The sequence below is a fragment of the Xenopus laevis genome, chromosome 9_10S (assembly GCF_017654675.1).
Source record: "Xenopus laevis strain J_2021 chromosome 9_10S, Xenopus_laevis_v10.1, whole genome shotgun sequence".
NCBI classification, from domain to species: domain Eukaryota; kingdom Metazoa; phylum Chordata; class Amphibia; order Anura; family Pipidae; genus Xenopus; species Xenopus laevis.
The window spans coordinates 100318238-100340774 of NC_054388.1; the positions used below are offsets into that span (position 1 = coordinate 100318238).

The window sequence follows — 22537 nt, forward strand, 5'->3', positions numbered from 1 at the left end:
AGCAATGACTGATAATGATAATGACGAGTGACTAATTCACTATACCTTAGTGAGACTTACTTGGAACCATCGTCTTATATATTAATTAGGGATGCACCGAATCCACTATTTTGGAATCCTTTGCGAAAGATTCGGCCGAATACCGAACTGATTTTGAATATGCAAATTAGGGATTGGAAGGGGAAAACATTTTTTACTTCCTTGTTTTGTGACAAAAACTCATGCAATTTCCTTCCCCACCCCTAATTTGCATATGCAAATTAGGATTCGGTTCGGCCGGGCAGATTCGGCCAAATCCTGCAGAAAAAGCCCGAATCGAATCCTGGATTCAGTGCATCCCTACTATTAATGGTAGATAACCAATTTAATTTTTCAACAACAGGGGGTTATTTATCAAAGTCCGAATTTGTCTCTTGTTTTCTGCTACAAACTCCTATCAAATTACGCTTATTTATTATTACATTTTCCCAAAAACTTGCTTTGCGGTAAAAACGATTTTCACCGAATTTTCACCCGAAAACTCTGGGGTATTGCACGAAACCCAGCGCACATCAAAAAATCATTGGGACTTCTCCCATTGACTTATATGCAACCTCGACAAGTCTGAGATGCTGGATTTTCAGATTCTGACTTTTCCATCCTCTGGGTTTAATAAATTCCGAGTCTGGTTTTATTAAAAAAAAATCACAAATTTTTCATGATTTTTGCATTCGGAGTTTAGTAAATAACCCCCCACAAAAAGAACTACACCGGAAAAAAAAAACTTTTGGGTGTCCGATAACTCAGGCAGCCTACAGACGATTGTATTGCAATACTGAGGCTCAAGGGTATATGGATCTCATACTGAACCAATTCCTTCCTAAAATGCTCTTCCAATCAGCAACTCTTCAGCCCTTCGACGCACTAATAATATCCTAATCACACTTTTATAATCATTTGGATAATGGGAGTTGTAGTGATAAAAACAAGAAACCGATATATCAATAGAGAATGAACCAATCCTTTATTGTATGGAGCAGAGGCACAGCATCTTGTGGGGCTTGGTGCATTTGGTTTCTAAGTGCATAAATATGCATATGTGACTTAGGCTCCTACACCATGCTATAAAGGAGTGTTATTCCCCACCAATGGGCTGTGTACTAGCCAGCTCCCACCCCCCTAACATGGTAAAGTTCTATTAGGAATACATCCCTAATTCCAATTGTTGTAAGACAGAGGTTTGATGCAGGTTTTCTCAATGGAGCTAGACAGCAAGAGGCAGAGGGCAGCAATGCCTAACCTGTGGCACATCATCCTCGGCTACAGCTCTGCATTTTTTAGACAACTGATACAGGCTGTTGGGTGCCATTTATCCCAAATATGACACAGGTTAGCAGGTCTGGGAGTGAAAATAGGCTCTGGCATTTGAAGTACACAGAGGCCCAACCAGTCCCCCCACCAGCCCACTCAGTGATACTGAGTGTCTATGGCATTTTACAGCAGCCCCTCTGACATTTGCCAGAACTCAAGGATTGCCAGTCCGGGCCTGCAGGTTGGCATTCACTGCTCTCTGAATGTCCAGACGCATTACTAAAAGGCAAATTAGACTCATCCAAAAGGTAACGGTTGAATGAGAAAATAAAAAAACCGCGGTGGATACGTGATATCTGTTTCAGTGATACCAATCAGGTAATATTCACGTTTGTATCTTTTAGGGCTGGCCCAGTTCTGTCTCCCAAGAACAACGTCACCCTTGAGAGTTGTCAGTTTAATGGTTTGTATGGGAAACACAGAAGGGCGCTGTTGCTTGCCCTAAGAGTTCAGAATGAGCGTAGTTCTGTGCTTCACTATCGTTATTACTTGACGGTCGCCTCTTAAAACATTAGCTGGGACCATATTTTGGGTAACCAGAATTACTTAAGCACCATTATTCTCATTCATTCAAAGAATAGCAAACTGGTAACCCATTTCCTGTTTTTCCATTGTTTTGATTTTACTCCCAAGTAGCGAAGTACAAGGGATTCTGCTTTCTTTTGTCCATGGTAATGTTCCATGGTAATGTTCACAGTGAGATGTTTGGCCTGCCAGACCGAGGGGTCATTGTGACAGAACTCCCTGCTTCCCGTTTAAATCCTGCGGCACCGTTTGCGTTGACAGTCGTCGTGTCCGGGCGTGCAGCTGCTGTCAGAGTCACTCCCACAGGAGGTGCTCACTGACCCATTGCCTTTGTGTTGGCTGGAGCAATTTGAACCCATTTGCAGAACCCATCCCAGCTTATTACTCAGCACTTGTTTGAGACCAGGAGGAAGGGGAAGGACCTCCAGAGAGTCCACAGAGTCTGGAAGAAGCTGGCGCAGGCGGGCGCAGCAGAGGTACTGCAGTGAGGTGCGGCAGCAACATGAGCGAATCACCTTCATGCTGCTCTTTGCGGCTGTCGAACAAACCATAGGGAAGAGCTTTTTGTTCCTCAGTTGTCTGGCAGCGACACCTGTTACAATACAGAGACTCTGATATAAACTGTGATCAAGGTATGGGTCAGGGATTATGTCATGATGATGTAGTTTTATTTCTAAATTACACTGTTTACACTCAAATAATTCACTCTACAATTTCATTCCTGAACCAGCAAGTGTATTTTTTGTAGTAATAATGGTGTGTAGTTGCATCTCAGCTTTCAAGTGTTTTCAGAAAGAGCCAGCGCCTTAGGATGGAACTGCTTTCTGGCAGGCTGTTGTTTCTCCTACTCATTGTAACAGAATGTGTCTCAGTGGGACCTGGATTTTACTATTGGGTGTTGTTCTTAGATCTACCAGGCAGCTGTCATCTTGTGTTATGGAGCTGCTATCTGGTTACCTCCCCACTGTTCTGTTGTTATGCTGCTAGTGGCGGGGGGAGGGAGAGGGTGATATCACTGCAACAGTGATCAGTGCAGCAGTGAAGAGTGACTGAAGTTTATTAGAGCACATGGCTGGGGGCAGCTGGGAAACTAACAATATGTCTTGCCCCATGTCAGATTTCAAAATTAAATATAAAAAAATATCTCTTTGTTCTTTAGAGAAATGGATTTCAGTGCAGAATTCTGCTGGAGCAGAACTATTAACTGATGCGTTTTGAAAAACAGGAGACGGTAAATGCACCTGTGTTCCATCAGCACATAATCAGGTGGTTCAGTGAATGCTCGAGTAATGTGGTCATCAGCAGTAACATGGTCATATGACTTATTGAATAAACAAGCCAGTGTGGTCAGCAGCAGTGATTTGATCAGGTGACACACTGCAAACACAGGCCTGGTGTGGTCATTAACTACCCAGAGTTGTCCTCCCTGATAGATAAATAATAATTGATAATCTGATAGATAAATAATAATAAATAATCTGATTATTAGAGCCTGGTGCAAACAGATGAAAAAAAAGAAAAAGCAGATGAAACTTACCGATGCACTTCCTGTTTTTATAGAATGTCAACACTCCGTGCCATGTGTCCAGATGCACTCCAATAATGGAGCCTTGGCCAAAGCGGGAAGAGAAGTTGCTTTTATCTCCTTTGTGCTGGAGGAGCCCTGATAGAAATAAAACATGTTGATCTTTATTGCATTGTAACAAATAGCAAGATTAGACAAGATCAGACTAAATAGAACCTTGAATTCTTGTTTGTCCTGTTCCTAAGCACTGCACAGAGATTGAGCTATTGTACACCAAGGGGTAGTTTTTCCAATCTGGAAGACTAAAGGTGGCCATAGACGTAGAGATCAGCTCGTTTGGCGATGTTGCCAAACTAGCGGATCTCTCAACAAAACGAGCGGATCTCTCCCCGATATGCCCACATTGAAGTGGGCAATATCGTGCTGATCTGATCGTGGGCCAAATGGGTGGTCAGATCACGGGACCGCATCAACAAAAAGATGCAGCTGCGATCCAACTGGACTTTCTAACCTGCCTGATCAGCATCTGGCCGACTTTCAGCCAGATATCGATCGGGAAAGCCCGTCGGGGAGCTCTACACACGGGCCAATAAGCTGCCGACTTGGTCTGTCAGCAGCTTTTATTGGACCGTGTATGGGGGCATTTACGGCAGAGACACATGGTCAAATTCGGGGAGAAAACTTCAGGCGCCTTCTGAAATGAAGCGCTCCGAGTGCCAGCCCGCCGGCGATTTACTAGCCGGCGGGAAGGCAGTTCGGGGAGATTGTCGCCCCAAAAAAGAGGAGGTTTGTCGCTGGGGCGACTAATCTCCCTGAAATCTGCTTGTGTGGCCAGACCCTTAAAATCCAGGTCCCGCTGTGACACATCCAGTTACATTGAGTAGGAGAAACAACAGCCTGTCAGAAAGCAGTTCCATTGTGCAGCACTGGCTGTTCCTGAAAGCACCAGGCAAAATGACCTGAGATGGGGACTACTACTTTCTGGTTCAAGAATGAAATTTTATATTGTAGAGTGAATTATTTGCAGTGTAATTTAGAAATAAAAACTACATTACAAATATCATGACAGAATCCCTTTAAATGACTTATAACGGAAATTGTAACTCTTTAATGCAACAATGTACCTGTGTATGAGAGTCCCCAGCTCTCTGCATCTTTGCCCAAAAGACTGCAAAACGTGTGACGATATTTATCTAGGTTCACATCTGAAGTCCCAATGCCGACCATCTGAAGTAAAAAAGCAAAACATCTTGTTCGTTTTTCCAGGTTTTACTCTGCTGCACATACACGAATATGAATCTGCACAAGGGATGACGTGAAAAGCCCCCAGCACCCAGTGTGGTTTGCAAAAACAATAACACAATCTTGACTGCCTACGAGACTTTGTGCAGGAGAAACGCCATTCCGTACATACCATATCTGTGCCATAGACTGGGGATGTCATCTTGATCTCCCAGAAATGCTGCCCGTCAGTGAGCATTCGGTTGCCTCGTATTGCCGCCGTCCCACAGCTGTACTCCATGTGGAAACTCACCTTCCGGCTGTCGCAACTCAGTACGGTAGCTGTGGATTTACTGCAATCGTCCCACACCCAGTCAAAGTCTATAAAAAAATAAAGAAATACAGCGAAACCTAGATTTTAAGTACCCTGATTTTAAGTTTACCGGCATTTTAAATTTTTTTTATTTCTAATGCATTTCAATGGGTGCATTTTCCTGATTTTAATTAATGTTTTCCCGGATTTTACGTCAAAATTTTGTCCTGATGTTCCCAAAGACTGATTTTTTTTCTTTATAAATGTTATTATTAGTGAAATAAAGAGGTTTAAAATACTAAGCAGATGTATTTTTTGCCATGGTTCTGCCTGTAAATGGTCAATTCCAATGAGCACCAATCACTTATTGCTTTAGGTTGTGTATGTGACTGACGAGAGGGACCATGCATATGCCCCCTATAGTGTAACATTAAAGGAGAACTAAACCGTAAACCTGAATATGGTTAAAAATTCCATATTGTATACACTGAACATATTTCAACCGGCCTTAAGTTTCAGCTTGTCAATAGCAGCAATGATCCAGGACTTCAAACTTGTCACATGGTGTCACCATCTTGGAAAGTGTCTGTGACACTCACATGCTCAGTGGGCTCTGAACAGCTAACTTAGCTTAGGGGTCGTCACAAATTATCAAGCAGAAATGTGGTTTGTAGCTGATGCTACAGGTTTGCTGATTATTAAATTCTGATGCTAATTGCACTGGTTCCTGTGCTGCCATGTAGTAATTATCTGTATTAATTACTAATCAACCTTATATTGTGACACTTCTATTCTATGTGTACTGTATATTGTGAGTGGGTCCCTAAGCTCAGTAAGTGACAGCAGCACAGAGCATGTGCAGTGAATCAGCAGAAAAGAAGATGAGGAGCTACTGGGGCATCTTTGAAAACACAGATCTTTACTACTAAAGGGCTGTGGTTGCCTTGGGCTGGTACAGAATCCCAAAACATAATGTACAACATTTCTAGCTACTGCTTTAGTTAGGCTTTAGTTCTCCTTTAACACTGCAATGATTAACCCTTGTTATTAACACAGCAAATATTGTAGTAAAACAGACTCCTGTGCTTATATCCTTTAAAGTACTTGAAGAAAAAGTTACTTTAACGCATTTCCCTGATTTTACATAATTATTTCCTGGTCCCCTGAAAAAGGTAAAATGAGATATTGGATATGTACAAAGGAAAGGTTTAGATGAACATTTGCTTTTGTTCTTACAGTTGTCTTCCTCTCCGCACTGGCAGCTCTTGATCTGATGGAAGGTGTGCAGGCTGGAGCAATAAGGATCGTTCTGACTGTCACAAGCGCAGTACGACTCTCCTGTCACGGGTACAGCACTAGGGATGGAGGGTGGCAGGTGGAGCAGGTCTGTGTCAGAGTCACTGTTACTGTGCTGCAAAAAGAACATTTGACTTTCAGCTGATTTATTAAGGGTCGAATTGAAAATTTTAATTTTTTTTTATGGTCAAAACTGTCAAATTAGACTAGGGAGTTATTCAAATTTGATTCCAGTTTTTTTAAAGAATTTTAATTTGATTTAGGGATGCACCAAATCCACTATTTGGATTCGGCCGAACCCCCGAATCCTTTGCGAAAGATTAGGCCGAATACCGAACCAAATCCTAATTTGCATATGCAAATTAGGGGTGGGAAGGGAAAAACATTTTTTACTCACTTGTTTTGTGACAAAAAGTCACGTCATTTCCCTCCCTGCCCCTAACCTGCATATGCAAATTAGGATTCGGTTCGGCCGGGCAGAAGGATTCCTCCGAATCCTGCTGAAAAAGGCAGAATCCCATGCCCTTTATTAAATCAAATTCGACTATTTGCTCCCTAAAACCTGCTGAACTACTCTTTAAGTCAATGGGAGACGTCCAGGGATTGTTTGCAGCCTTCCTGACATTCAAGTTTTTTTCAGAGAAAAAACTCGAATCGAGTTTTCTTTAATTTGTATCGAATTCGATTTGTGTTTCTGGGTCGATTTAATTCATCCGAGTTTGAAAAATTTGATTTTTTTTCTTCAATACATTTCGATTGGTCGAATTTATGGGAGTTTAGGGTCGTTTTTAAAAACTCACATGAATTCGAAATTCCACCTTTGATACATGTGCCTCCCTGTATTAGAAACCTATGTAAATGTTATCTTTATAAATGGTGCTGAGCGATGTCATTTGTCTCACATGACACCCTAAAACTTGACTATTATAAAAAAAATAACGAATCCCCTATTGTAAAATAAAAAGATATTAGAAGTCCCGGAGTTCCATGAACTAAAGCACTCGGCCTTCAGCCTTGTGCCTTTGTATGGTGATGGGACTCCTGGATGACTTCTTAATATCCATATATTTTACAACAGGGGGTACAATATTCCTTATGCATTAAATTAAATAAGCTTTTTTTTTTTGTACCAAGTCACACACTTACCTGCCCATCAGAGTCATACCCCCATGCTTCTTCTTCTGCGTGTAAGGCTGGAGAGTGGGCGTCGTGATCCCTGCGCACACCACTAAGAACGAAACGCCACGCTCTGCTGTTACGTGGACGACGGGCCATTCTGTGTGATCTGGGGGAGCAACTGGAGGTCAGATAAAAGCAATATACTTTCTTAAAAGGGGTGTTCACCTTTCAATTAACTTTTAGTATAATGTAGAGAGTGATATTCTGAGACAATTCTCAGTTGGTTTTCATTTTTTATTACCGGTATTTGTGGTTTTTGAGCAATTTAGCTTTTTATTCGACAAAATACAAATACATTTGTAGCCTTACCGAGCATTTGTTTTTTAGATGGGGTCAGCGACCCCCATTTGAAAGCTAGAAAGTCAGAACGAGAAGGCAAATTATTAATAAAACTATAAATGAAAAGTTGCTTAGAACTGACCATTCTATAACATACTAAAAGTTAACTTAAAGGTGAACCACCCCTTTAATAGGGGGAAGGAATATGGAAGGCACACCCCTCATTCATTTCAGGGATTCCTTTGTAAATTTACGAGTATTCAACGCATGTTTATACTATCAATTTGTACTTGACCATTGGTCACATAATCAAAATAATAGTTCAAGTCCTTTATAATTGTAACCACAGCTAGAGGTTTGCAGTTTGGAAAACCATTATGTATGTATGTATGCAGCGAAAGTAACTATAATAATATGTTTTTTGTATCTATATTCCCCATGCAAGGGGCCACTATAATGACAGAAAGCTCCGGGGAAATGTCCTTTATACCATCCCCCTTCCCTATATAAGAATGTTATCATGGCACCCAATACAGTGACACTGAATATGGCTCATGCTTCCTTATACTGTATTGCCTACAGCAGCACAATTACAGGGGCCCACCCATGGAGCTCTGGGGCCCCCCTGCAGTGGAGCTTCAGATATCATCCCAGATTCGGGGGTTTAGTCTTGCAAGATTGACACTCCTCAGTCTGATCACATGACCAGATCTGGGTCAGACCATCAATCTACCATTGAGCCTAGCATGATTTTTGTGTATAGGTAAAGCAATATTCTGAATTGTTTTTTTGTGAAAGGACACACAAATGAAACCAAGTGAATTAAGTGCAGTGTCCACTTAATGCATAATGTCCCAGAACAGTGCACAAATGCAGGGCCAAATGCCCTTAGATTATATGGCAGAATAAATACACTGCCTATTCCACGTATAACGCTCAAAATAAATCCAGTATTTATGACGGATGAAATACAATGGCAGTTATGTGAATATTATGCCCAGGGCACAACATGATAAAAAGAGTACGTGTAGAATACCCTAGAGCTCAACATGGCACCGTAAAACACAAACAAATGAAGAAGATATACAGTATCATCTCTCCCAGCATCCCCTGAATCCATGCACTAACCTGCAGCTGCTAGTTCTCTCTCTCTGTGGCTGCCTGTCTGTCTCTGTGGCTGCCTGTCTGTCTCTGTGGCTGCCTGTCTGTCTCTGTGGCTGCCTGACTGTCTCTGTGGCTGCCTGTCTGTCTCTGTGGCTGCCTGACTGTCTCTGTGGCTGCCTTTCTGTCTCTGTGGCTGTCTTCGTGTCTGTCTCTGTGGCTGCCTGTCTGTCTCTGTGGCTGCCTGTCTGTCTCTGTGGCTGTCTTCATGTCTGTCTGTCTGTCTCTATGTCTCTGTGGCTGCCTGTCTGTCTCTATGTCTGTCTGTCTCTGTGGCTGTCTTAGTGTATGTCTGTCTCTATGTCTGTCTGTCTCTGTGGCTGCCTGTCTGTCTCTATGTCTGTCTGTCTCTGTGGCTGTCTTAGTGTATGTCTGTCTCTATGTCTGTCTGTCTCTGTGGCTGCCTGTCTGTCTCCGTGTCTGTCTGTCTCTGTGGCTCTTCCCTGCCACACTGAGCCCTGTCTGTAACTCCTGCCTCCGACTTCCCCGCAGGGTGTGAGCAGGGCCCTGGTTCTGAGGCACTGGCCTGTCTGATCAGTCCCCCGTTAAGATGTAGTGACACACGGGACATTATTAACTACACTGCCCATAGGGAGTTCCCTTAATAACACATACAAGTCACGTGTTGTGCAATTCTATAAAGGCCCCACTAGTGCCTGTCAGTCAGCCCCAAGCCTGGCACCCTACGCCCCTTTTCTCCCAGTGGCCTTCCCTTTACTGTCGCCTCCTGACAAACACAGCCCTCCCCGCACAGCTCTCAGGACTCCGAAACCCCCGACCGGCCCCTCACACCTCTGCCTCCAACACCTACTGACAGAACACCTACCTATAGTTACTGGGCCACAGGCGACAACAGTAACCACTGACCCAGCCCCGGTCCAATACCAGTCAGTTCCGCCCCGCCGACCCGGTTGGCTGATACAAGACATCAATCTGCAAATGACGCCTGTTGAGTGGTCAAATACCTTGCTCGTCAAAACATAAGGCTTAAGCCAAACTAAATCTCAGCGTGTAATTGGTTGCGGACCGCTGTCACACATGGAGGTAACGCCCACATATTTTGTGCTTACAGGTAGCAACGTAAGCCGTATGTCATTTGCTGGATGTCTTTCACAGAATGTCCCGCCTCCTAGAAGGTTTGTTTATTCAATGGCTTCTGGAATCTTGCAGTAGGTGGGGCATAATGAGGCTTTCCGTTCACTGATTGGTGGGTGGATGTATCCATCGCTTTACATGCGGAAGTAACTCTGAGGCACGGAGCAAACTCAGGGAGAGGGAACTACAAACAGCTCAGTGTGTCAGGGAAGATCCACAGAGAGAGAGTGGGGGGAACTAATTAGTGCAGGAGTGCCCACACTTTACTAATGCGAGATCTACTTTTAGTGTTATTGTCCCAGTATGATCTACCTCCATAAAAGCATTATTAGCATTCTTTTATTACTTAAATATTGCATTATGATAAAATGTATTTTGCTATATTTAACAAACAACCCGGGTCGGACTGGGCTTGTGGGACACTGGGAAAACCCAGTGGGCCTGTGGTTCTTGTGGTAGATCCGCTCCCTGCTCCTCGTCCTCGCTTGGCCGGTTGCATCACAAACAGTGCGTATCAGCGCCATTTCGCTCATGCGCCTCTCCCTCTCATTGCTGGTCACGACAAACAGTGCGCGCGCTTTTCCAGCATGAACACACACAGGTCAGAGCCCCCCACATGAGCCTGGGCCCCTCAGTCCGACCCTGCAAACAACTATTTCTTCTGTATTAACATAGTAAATATCTGAATGAAAAGAATAAATCAGGTGGCTGATATAGTCAAGTTGTTTGTTGACAGAGTCTTGAGATCTACTGATCACCAGGTCTACTGGTATATTCCTGATCTACCTTTTGGGCACCCCAGGCCTAGTGCATGGATTCAGACAGTCACAAAAATTGGAGCGCTCACCAGGGCCGGACTGGGAGTAAAAAGCAGCCCGGGCAAAAAAAATCAAAGCAGCCCACATGTAAACACACAATGGTTTTGTACTCATTCACACATATTTTGGGGTAAAACTGCAAAAATTATGTGCATAAAGAGCTGCCTTTCTCACTTAACTGTACTTATTGAAAGGTGGCAACCCTATCCAGATTCTGTAGAACTACTACATGTGCTGAAGGTCTTGTTGGGGCATGAACGCCTAGGCACCACATCATTGTGGGCAAATGTCTACTTTTATGCAGTGCTGCATTGGCTATATCTTTATAAGTTTGAACTACTCCTGAAGACTAAGGGGCAAATTCACTAACATTCGTAGTTGCGCCAGGCGCAACTTCGCCAGGCGTAGTTTCGCCAGCGCTTCGCAAATTCACTAAAATCCGAAGTTGCGCACAGGGGTAGCGTAAGATTGCGAAGTTGCGCTAGCGTTGATTCACTAAGTGAAGCGAAGTTACGCTAGCGAAGGCTAATTTGCATACGGCGCCAAATTCAAATTTCAATGGAGGAATACGTATCAGCACTACAAATGGCTAGAAAACCTTCAAAACATCAAATAAAAATGTTATTTTGCCCTACACATGTGCCCACTGTATAGTTAAGTTGCCATGAGTCAGGAAATGTAGGGCGGAAGGAAGGGAGCCCCAAAAAAAATTTCGATCTTTTTCAGCCTATCACCCATAATATAGAAAACACGCCAGCGTTTTTTGGGACTTAGAAAAAATTTTGACTTTTTTTAAACAATCCCTATCTACTCTATTCGCGCTTTGCCTGGTCTGAGGTGGCGAAGGAAGTCTAGCGTAAAAGATAGCGTTCAGTACACTGTGCAAGTTAGTGAATTTGCGTAGTTACGTCCGTAGCGAAAATTCGCCAGGCGTAAGGGTGCGAAGTAACACTAGTGAAACTACGCCAGCGTTCGTTAGTGAATTTGCGAAGTAACGAAAATGCCAAACGCTAGCAAATTAACGCTAGCGTTCAGTGCTTCGGTGCTTAGTGAATTTGCCCCAAAGTGCTGTAGTGTAGTTCCATGAGAATCCAGAACAGTAAATAAGTAATCACCTAAAGGACACAGTGACAGTTCCAGCAGTTTAACACATGCATGATTCCCAGCTGAGTGGGTGGCAAAATGTTCAAATGTGATTTTTAATAGACACAGTAATGTTCTGATTCACAATTCAGCCCACCCAAGCTCCACACCCTTTTTGTTGTATTGCCAACTTGTAATTTTCAGTACTCTGAGAAATGCCCAAGAAAGTCCCCTTCCCTCTGCCTTTTCAGTGACTGTGTGAAGCAGTGAAACAGACCTTTCTGCCGTGCTGTCTCTTGTTGTACTTCTCCTAATAATCAGCTCTCTGCTGGCAGGCTGCAAACAGCAGACCGTTTCTAATTGATGCTCACTCTGCAATCCACTAAGCATGTCTGCTGTCTGCAGCCTGTCAGACTTGCCAGCAGAGAGCGGATTATTAGGAGACGTATAACAGGAGACAGCACGGCTGCAGAGAGGTCTGTTTCCTGTTCCTTCCACATGGCAGTGGGCACACTATGGGTTAATCCCCCCTGCCTCGTGATTGGACAGGTTTTCCTCAATAAAAACTTACTTCCGCCCCCTGGCCGCCATCTTTTTTCCTCCTGTCGCTCCCCCCTGATGTCCAGCAGACTGCCTCTCTCCTGCTGAAGCTCCTGAGCCGAGGTTTTTTATCCTTGTGTGAGCTCTTGGAGAAGCCGACGGGCTTATGGCCAAATTGTGCCCCCGGTGCGGTCAGACGCAATGCCGTGTAAATGGCGCATGCGCAATAAGACACCGTTGCTTCCACAGCCAACATGGCGACGGACGCCAGCGTTTTTTTTGCGGGAGCGCGACCGCATGGACGCGGACGCTGACGCACGCTCGATATTGACGCCAAGGCGCGAAAACGAGCGGAAATGACGCACGGAAGCAGATTGGCGCGAAAAATTTAAATTCTGGGCGCCATTTCCCCCTCAAGCTGCCAGACTGGTAAGACAACTGTTTGCCTGAGTGCCTTTGTGCGGTTCAGAGGGTACAACTGTAAGTACACCTCTGTTTTATTACGTTAAGCCCACATGAATGAGGCAGGACACCCTGGATATATGTGTTCCTCTCCTTCCAGGGTCAGAATTAGGATTATTCTCATGAGTTCCAGACGCTCTCATTCGGGCTCAAGGGGGTGAGTTATTACGAGAGGCGAAGATTGGATGTCTTTTCACATGGGAATATACATTGCTTAACTTAAACAGGGCTAATTGTATTCTTCTCTTGACAGGAGCTCCCCTGGAAGTCAGAGAAGAAAATCCAATAGGAGACAATGCGGCTTCCTGCAACAATCCAGCTTTGCCAGACAGCAATTCCTGTGCCAAATGCATACAGAATCCGGAAGGGAATCCGGCCCAATTCAATGAGTTCATGTCTTGGATGAAGGAGTCATTTAACAAATCCATGGCTGATATGGTTACACAAGTGACGGATAACGTGCTTAAAAATATCAGCCCCCATCTCAGCGGCTTAGACCAAACAACACCTAGTGCTATTGAAGCTCCAGAAGGTGTAGCATTCATCGGCGGAGGATATCTGCAAGGCAGCAGTCTGGAAGGCCGAGGTATTGAACCAAGAAGGGATAGCCCAGAATCAGATGGAGAGCTATCAACCACCAGTTCCATTGAAGATTCAGCTTTCAACACAGATCTAGTAGAGCCCTTATCAAAGCTTTAAGGAAAACCTTGGATTTGGAAGAAAAATCACAATCTCCAACCAAAAAAGACAAAATGTTCAAATCTATAGCAAAGAAAAATCATTTGTTTCCTATTCATGAATTTATTCAGAAGACAGTAGACTCTGAATGGGAAAATCCAGATAGAAAATTCACTATTTCAAGAAGATTCAGAAGATGTTTCCCTTTCCATCAGACCAATCCAAAGCCTGGGAATTCGCTCCCAAAGTGGACGCGGCGATCACTCGTGTGGCCAGAAAGAACCACACTTCCAGTGGACGAAGGGGTCTCACTTCGAGACCCCATGGAAAGGAGGCAAGATGCCTCACTCAAAAGAGCTTACGTAGCAGGAGGAGCTACTTGCAAAGCTGCCGTGGCCATTACCTCCGTCACCAGAGCCAACAATATCTGGCTACAAGAACTGGAAGAAGCTATTAAAAAAGGCGAAGACAGGAGCAAACTGGCCTACATGCTACAAGATATCAAGGTGGCAAACGATTTTGTAGCCGAAGCATCCATGGATATGGTCAAACTGGCAGGGAAATCCATGAGTCTGTCAGTAACCGCGAGAAGAGGTCTTTGGTTAAGACACTGGAACGCAGATCCACAATCTAAACATAACCTTTGCTCCCTACCCTTTAGGGGTAACCTACTGTTCGGACCAGAATTGGATCAAATTATATCCAAAATGTCCGCAGGGAAATCACCCTTTCTCCCTCAGGATAGGCGAGATGGGAGACAGGTCAGAGGCAGATTCACCTCTAGACCTAATTACAAAGATGCCAAACAATATAAACCAGGCAAACCTTTTTTCCAGACAATGGAAATCTAAAGACCAGTCCTTTCCTGGGAAAAAGCGTTCAAAAACAGGAAAAAAGGGCATGAAGGTCTTGGAGCCCCTCAGTCCATTGTAGGAGGCAGACTCTCTCTTTTCAAGACGGAGTGGGCTCGGGAAATAAAAGACACTTGGGTGACAGACATAGTATCAAACGGATACAACTTGGAATTCAAAAGCTTCCCACCTACCAATTTTATGTCCTCAGACAGACGCATGTCCCCGGAAGGAAGGAAAGTGCTAACCTTCATTATACGAGAACTACTAGAGAAAAAGATAATATCTGTAGTGCCCAGGGACCAAAGACACCAAGGTCTGTACTCCCACTTGTTTCTTCGGAGAAAAGCAAACGGAGAATTCAGAGTCATCCTGAACCTACAATTGCTCAACCGCAATCTTCACATCTCCTCATTCAGATGGAGACCCTAAAGTCAATATCTCATTGCATAGAACAAGGGGACTGGCTAGTAAAGCTGGACCTGAAAGACGCTTATTTACACATCCCAGTAACAAAGCGCCACAGAAAATACTTGAGGTTCAACATTCTAAACCGACACTTTCAATACCGTGCCCTACCTTTTGGACTCGCGACGGCCCCAAGAATATTCACCAAGGTCCTGGCACCAGTAATAGCCAATCTGAGACTAGCAGGAATACAAATTTTTGCTTACCTCGACGATCTCCTAATCATATGCCCCAACAGGGATCTTCTGAGGGCTCACCTTCTCACAACCTCTACATATCTTCAGAGGCCTGGGCTGGTTGATCAACTGGGAAAAGAGCCACACTCAACCTACCCAAGAATTAGAATTTCTGGGAGTCCTAATAAACACTCGGACTCTATCCTTAAGCCTCCCAACAAGGAAGATTCCAGAGATCAGAGAAACGGCCCTAGCCCTCACTCGATTCCCCATGACAACAGCACGAATATGCCAACAAATCTTGGGGAAACTAGGATCCACATCAGATTGCGTCAAGTGGGCCAGAATGCACACCAGAGCACTCCAGAAGGAGTTTCTCTCGAATTGGGACCACGACTATATGAACCCCAATCAACTCATCAGTTTAAGCCCAGCTACCATGGCATCTCTCAATTGGTGGCTACAGGAAGTGAATCTCCTACAACCCATTTGTCTTCTTCCAAAAAATTGGATCACCATCACAACGGATGCCAGCAAGACAGGATGGGGGGCACACCTAGGGAATCACAGGGTACTGGGGAACTGGAACAAGGAAGAGAAACGCAAATCGTCCAACTGGAAGGAATTGAAAGCCATCTTCCTAAGTCTCCTCAAATTCCAACACCTAGTCCAAGGAAAAGCGGTACAGATCAGGTCAGACAACATGACGGCGGTGACTTATGTCAACAAACTAGGTGGAACAAAATCACGAGAGCTATTAACCTTGACCACTCATATGTACTCTTGGGTGGAACTCCACCTGACAGACCTAAAAGCAGTTCATGTCCAGGCTGTCAGAACTCTCTAGCAGACAAATTGAGCCGCTCTCATGTGATTCCGGGAGAATGGGAACTAAACCAAAAAGCATTCCTCCTCATCCAATCAAAATGGGGTCCTTTTGCCCTAGACCTAATGGCAACGAGCAGAAACACGAAACTGGCAACCTTTGTGTCTTGGGGCCTAGACAAAGGGGCAGCTTTCAAAGATGCATTCTCAATAACATGGAACTTCCACAGACCATACATCTTCCCTCCATTTCCCCTGATTCCCCGGATCTTAGACAAGATCAAAGAGGATCGAACGGAAGTGGTGTTAGTAGCCCCACTCTGGCCAAGGAGACCATGGTTTCCTCTCCTCCTACGACTAGCAGTCGAAACAACCTCTCACCCTTCCGGTCATCCCGGATCTCCTCAGCCAGGGGGCAATCTTTCATCCTCATCCCGAGAGACTACACTTGACGGCATGGCTCTTGAAAGGAGGAACCTGAGATCATCTGGGTTATCTGCTAATTCCATTTCCACACTTTTAGCAGCTAGGAAATCTTCCACCATCCAAAAGTATTTCACGGTATGGGAGAAATTTCTGGACTGGGGAAAATCTAATGACTTGAATCACCAAAACCTATCAGAAATCAAGCTAATAGAGTTCCTTCAGCAAGGGGTTGATAGAGGCCTCAGCAATTCCACTATTAAAGGCCAGGTCTCGGCTATATCTCATTTCTCCGAAACTCCTTGGGCTCAACACGCCCTGGTGAAAAGATTTTTCCAAGGGTTAAGAAGACTCAGACCTAGAGTCCGCTCAATCGTTCCCCTTGGGACCTCAACTTAGTCCTAAACTCCTTAACTAAGGAACCTTTCGAACCTTTGGACACGGTACCCCTTAAGTTTCTGACACTCAAGATGTGCTTCCTTCTAGCGATTACATCAGCAAGGCGTGTGTGCGAGCTGCAAGCCCTGTCAATACAAGAAGGCAAACTTTCTTTCTTACAAGACAGAGTTATCTTAAGAACAACAGACGAGTTTCGACCTAAAAGACTCTCCGACTTTCATACATCCCAAGATATCATACTGCCATCCTTCTTCCAAGATCCGAAGTCGGATGAGGAAATACGTCTACACACTCTGGATGTCATTAGATGCCTGTCTATCTATTTAGATAGAGTCAAGACCTTCAGGAAGACCGAATCCCTCCTGGCAATCCCCTCTGGGAACAAAGCAGGAACTCAGCCTTCCAAGTCGACAATAGCCAATTGGATCAAGCAATGCATACATCTGGCTTATAACTCTCAACAAGACAGTGTACCCTCTAATGTAAAAGCGCACTCCACGAGGGCATTGGCTGCGTCCTGGGCATTCCATTCCAGGGCTTCGGCGGAGGACATCTGCAAGGCGGCAGTCTGGTCCTCCCTTCATACGTTTGCTAAACACTATCACTTTGATGTTTTCATGAAAAAATGCTCGGCTTTCGGTTCAGCCGTTCTGCAGTCTGCTCTACCTGATAATTAAAATATTCCCTCCCAGCAATTGTGTTGATCTTTGTACATCCCATAGTGTGCCCACTGCCATGTGGAAGGAACAGGAAACGAGAAAATCAATTCATACTTACCGAGATTTTCTTTTCCTGGACTGTAACATGGCAGTGGGCACAGCTTCCCACCCTGTTTGGGGGAGACTCCAGTACGTCAAAGATGGCGGCCAGGGGGCGGAAGTAAGTTTTTATTGAGGAAAACCTGTCCAATCACGAGGCAGGGGGGATTAACCCATAGTGTGCCCACTGCCATGTTACAGTCCAGGAAAAGAAAATCTCGGTAAGTATGAATTGATTTTCTCGTTTCACTGCTCCACACAGTCAGGGAAAAGGGCAGGGAAGGGGACTTGCACGGGCAGTTGACTCCCGGACAGTAGAGCGGCCCACTTAGTAAGAAACAGAGCGGCTCCTCGGGCAATTGCCCGTACGGGCACATTGTCAGTTCGGGCCTGGCGCTCACCTCTCAAACAAACACAGTTGAAGTGCCAGGTGCTGAACTAGAAGACCCAATCCTGTCCTCGGGTCACATCAATCCATAGACAAAAAATAGCAGCACACTGTTAAGTTGCAAAAGTGCTCAAGTGCATAATTTATTTAGCCCACAGCATACAAAGGCTGTGGGCTAAATAAATTATGCACTTGAGCACTTTTGCAACTTAACAGTGTGCTGCTATTTTTTGTCTATAGTGCATGGATTCAGTGAATTTCATTCATATGTGCTCATAAACCAACTGCATTTCCCCTCCTCACTGAAGTGTATGATTCTGTCTCACAAGCCCATTATTGAGCCCGGTTGCTGCCTGCAATTTCACAGTCATATTCTTTTCTGCAATCAGAAGTCTCCTGCATAGGGTGCCCTCCATCTCCTCTCACTGCCAGGCCACTGGGGCAGCCTTTAGTTGAGGGATTAAGCTTCATGCCCAAGGCTAACACTGTAGCAGCTCCTGTCGACTCCCCTGCAAAAAAAGCCCATCTTTGTAATGTACCTTATTATTAATACCGTGCAGCATTGGACTGGCCCACCAGCATACCAGCAAAACTCCAGGTGTCAGTGGGCCTTCATGCTGCTAAACATTTGGCCTATTTCATGGCCATTCCCTATTTCTATGAGAACAAAGAGGCTAAATAGATGGAATGATAAATTATAGTATGTAAAGAAAAGAGACAAGGAGAAAATAGATTGAGTGAGGAGAGGAAGAAAATAGTACTGAAAGTGGGCCGCTGGTCTAAGCCTTTTGGATGGGCCCCTGGTGTCCCAGTCTGGTACCATGTGCCATTAGATCCCTGACAGCATCACAATAACAGAGTGATGGGTAGAAGTGGAGCACTTCATAGTGAAATAAACCTGCTGTGGGCTCCTGGCCACCTTGAATTGTTGCAGGAGCTGTCACAGGACATATTTAACTATTACCTAATGTTTCTTTTTCTGGGACGCTGTGGCAGACTGGGATATTAGTTTCCCAGAATAAATCTGCTCTTCTGTGGCGACTAATCTCCTGCAAATGCTTTCCTGTTGGCAATAATGTTGATGACCAGTAGGAAAAAAATATGTGTCGCTTCAGGTTTCCAAAGCCACCCAAAGTTGCCTAAGGGCAATAGCACATGAGAAGATAAGTTGCCTGCAAAAAAATCTTTGCTACCATGGTCGACTAATCCAGAGCTGTCAACTCCTGGAAGTTGCGGTGCTTACCGTAGGTCACAGGTGTGCCACTGCAAGTGACGGCATACACAAATGACATCACTATGACATCACTAATATTAATGTGAATGTGCACACACGCAGAGACACTCGCACGCCTGACTTCAGTGCCTTGCTGCCGAAAATTGTCTCCCAGTCCCAGGCTGCAGGGGGGGGACCCGGACCAGACCCGGTGAATTTTTTAAATTAAAAAAAAACCATGGGCCCCTAGGCTATAGCCTAGGTTAGCCTAGGCGTTAATCCACCCCTGTTTGGGGGGGGGGGGTGACTATGCATGGGGAATGATTTTTGATGGTTCAGAGAATTTTGATTCCACCTCTTCGTGTAAGATTCAGTTGAATACCGGACCAAATCCGAATCCTAATTTGCATATGCAAATTAGGGCCGGGAAAGGAAACATTTTTTAACCTCCTTGTTTTGTGATGTTAAATTTGTATCAATTTAATGTGACCATTATTCCCTATTTATTCCTTTCTAATGCCATTCAGGGTCGGACTGGGGGCTTCGGGCCCACCGGGCTACTGCCCCAGGGCCCTGCTCCGGCCCCCTCTGCCGATCCGGCGTGCTTCATCGGACCAGTGCGCATGCACACGGCGCCGCGTTTGTGCGCACGCGCGCAGCAATACCTTTGTGCGCATGCGCAGATCCTCTATTCTACCGCGACCCCCAACAAAGTGGGATCGCGCAGCCAAACTAAGTAGCGGATCTGGGCCGGCAGGGCCCACAAGAGCCCGGGGCCCACCGGGTTTTTTCCCTGTGTCCCGCAGGCCCAGTCCGACACTGATCCCATTTATTAGGTAGGTCTGGGCCTTGAAGGGCTCTTGGTATCCTCCTGGTGGAAATGGAATAAATACATGTGGAACCATTATGGTTGCAGTTTAAATTGAATCAGTAAATAATTCTATGCAACATTGTTTAATTTTACAACCAGGAGGGGGAGGTATGATACTAATGTTTCAAGTAAAAGATACACTATCTTATGTTATGGATACTGTGTCGTATGCCCGACTAATCAATGGGACTATTTATTTATTGTTTATTAAGACTATTGATTAGGGTTAATGAGTTTTATGGGTTGGATTTGTGCATGTTTTAAGGAAGGGGGGAAGGCTGTCGATAGCTTCTGAGGAAGTGGCGGGAAGCCATGAAATGCATAAAGTGGGTATCCCATATTATGTCTGTGGCATGCTGCTGCGAATTTCAAATATTGCCTAATAAATCATCATTTTTTAATTTTTTATAATGACATTAGTTTCCTCGGTGCTCCGTTTTTTGCATACGTTTTGTTTTGTGATGAAAAGTCATGTGATTTCCCTTCCTGCCCCTAATTTACATATGCAAATTAGGATTCAGTTCGGCTGAAAAAGGCCAGATCCCAAACTGAATCCTGGATTTGTGCATCCCTAATAATTAGAATATTTGTTTCTATCCCAGCTCTTATCAGACAGTTTGTAAACGATGTGGCATGGGGGACTTGGAGTTGAGTGAAACATTCACCTGTGAGGCAAAGCATAGATGTTTACTTCCCAATGAGAACCCTGGCGTCAAAATGTGTCCACTGGCAGCTACTAATCTGAATGACAGTTGTGCTGTTTGTGGAAGATGTTTCTGCCAATACCTGGGGAAGGTTATCAGCCATGGAAAGCTGAAAAAGTAAAAAAGGACAGGATATGCAACAGATAACCGATAAACTCTGTAGTATACAATGGGATTTTTCAGAATGTATCTGTTGTCTACTGTGTATCCTGTGCTTGAATGGCTGCCTCCATGGCTACACAGCAGCTTGTTTATATAAACTATAGTAGTACTTATCTGTTATCTACTGTGTATCCTGTGCTTGAATGGCTGCCCCCATGGCTACACAGCAGCTTGTTTATATAAACTATAGTAGTACTTATCTGTTATCTACTGTGTATCCTGTGCTTGAATGGCTGCCCCCATGGCTACACAGCAGCTTGTTTATATAAACTATAGTAGTACTTCTCTGTTCTCTACTGTGTATCCTGTGCTTGAGTGGCTGCCCCCATGGCTACACAGCAGCTTGTTTATATAAACTATAGTAGTACTTATCTGTTATCTACTGTGCATCATGTGCTTGAATGGCTGTACCCATGGCTACACAGCAGCTTGTTTATATAAAGCATAGTAGTACTTATCTGTTATCTACTGTGTATCCTGTGCTTGAATGGCTGCCCCCATGGCTACACAGCAGCTTGTTTATATAAACTATAGTAGTACTTATCTGTTATCTACTGTGTATCCTGTGCTTGAATGGCTGCCCCCATTGCTACACAGCAGCTTGTTTATATAAACTATAGTAGTACTTATCTGTTATCTACTGTGTATCCTGTGCTTGAATGGCTGCCCCCATGGCTACACAGCAGCTTGTTTATTTAAACTATAGTAGTGTTTCTGAAACAAACACACCAGTTTTACCAGTGCAGGGCAACCCTACATGATAGTTAGTCCTTTAAAACACTTTGATTTTTTTAGTGTTATTGTTTTATTATACATTAGGGCCAAACTATTTTACCTTGGTCTCATTCCACCATAAAACCTTTTTTCCACATAGGAGACAATATATAAACCACCCGGCCAGTATTTTACCGGCCTAGCCAGTAAAATACCTGCCAAGGCCGGGATTACAAAATTACCGGCAACGTAGCTGCCGGTAAATTTGTAATACGATCAAAAGGAGCCCTCGGCCTGCCCCCAATCCCCTGCAACTTACCTTTTCTTTTGCCTCTTCTAGTGTCCGCGGGTGTCCGTTGTGTGGCCCTGCCCCTTTTGACATCACACCCCACCCCTTTTGACATCACGCCCGCCCATTTGAGGCCCCGCCCCCAGCAGCCGGTAAATTTTTTTTATAAAAGGTGGCAACCCTAGGCACAGGAAACTCCCATCAGCTCTTATTTCCACAATAGGCCTTTATAAAATCAACACCATTTATCACAGTATGCACTTTATTGCTGCGACAGGAGAGCCTGAAAGCACAGTCAGACATAAGGTAGGGAAATTAGATTGTAAGCTCCGCTGGGGAATGGTTTGAGGTGAATAATGACCACTTTCTGTAAAGCAACAAGTATAATGTCACTGTCTCTAAGTAAAGGATAATAATTCTGATAGCAGATAAAACAATTCATCAGCGATCTGTCGTAACCCTGATCATTTCCATTCGTTTTTGTTCCATGTAAGTACAAAATGCAAATCCGGTGGCATCCAGCAGAGCTTTAGGTAGTAGGAGTGAGAGGAGAACAAGTAAAGAAGGACAAGTGGGTACAAATAAGACAAGACTTGCATGTAGTAAAGTACTATTTAGTCTGGCAAGACATACTTGGAAGTGAACTACTTGCCTCACTCAGCTTTGTGTTATGTTGCCGTTAAAGGGGAACTCTGGCTTCCAAACTAAAATTTGATAAAGAGGCTCACATAAGACAGAAACCCCCAATATACCCATCACAGTTACCCGTTT

At 44.5% G+C, this 22537-nt stretch overlaps 1 protein-coding gene across 3 annotated transcripts; it reads right to left on the reverse strand.

Annotated features, from left to right (window-relative positions):
- Positions 1–790: 790 nt before the first annotated feature.
- On the reverse strand, positions 791–21860 carry spsb3.S (splA/ryanodine receptor domain and SOCS box containing 3 S homeolog). Of its 3 annotated transcripts, none has more exons than XM_041578145.1 (7): positions 21797–21860; positions 7377–7515; positions 6171–6345; positions 4815–5002; positions 4525–4627; positions 3413–3538; positions 791–2467 (listed from the first exon to the last, which is right to left on the reverse strand). In XM_041578145.1, exons 2-7 carry the CDS (start codon positions 7503–7505, stop codon positions 2106–2108), a joined length of 1083 nt encoding a protein of 360 aa, XP_041434079.1. In that variant the 5' UTR covers positions 7506–7515; positions 21797–21860; the 3' UTR covers positions 791–2105. The 3 variants fall into 3 exon arrangements, with proteins under 3 accessions (XP_041434079.1, XP_018094731.1, XP_018094732.1); XM_018239242.2 differs by lacking the exon at positions 21797–21860 and adding an exon at positions 9676–9839; XM_018239243.2 differs by lacking the exon at positions 21797–21860 and adding an exon at positions 8817–8860.
- Between the last annotated feature and the right edge of the window lie 677 nt (positions 21861–22537).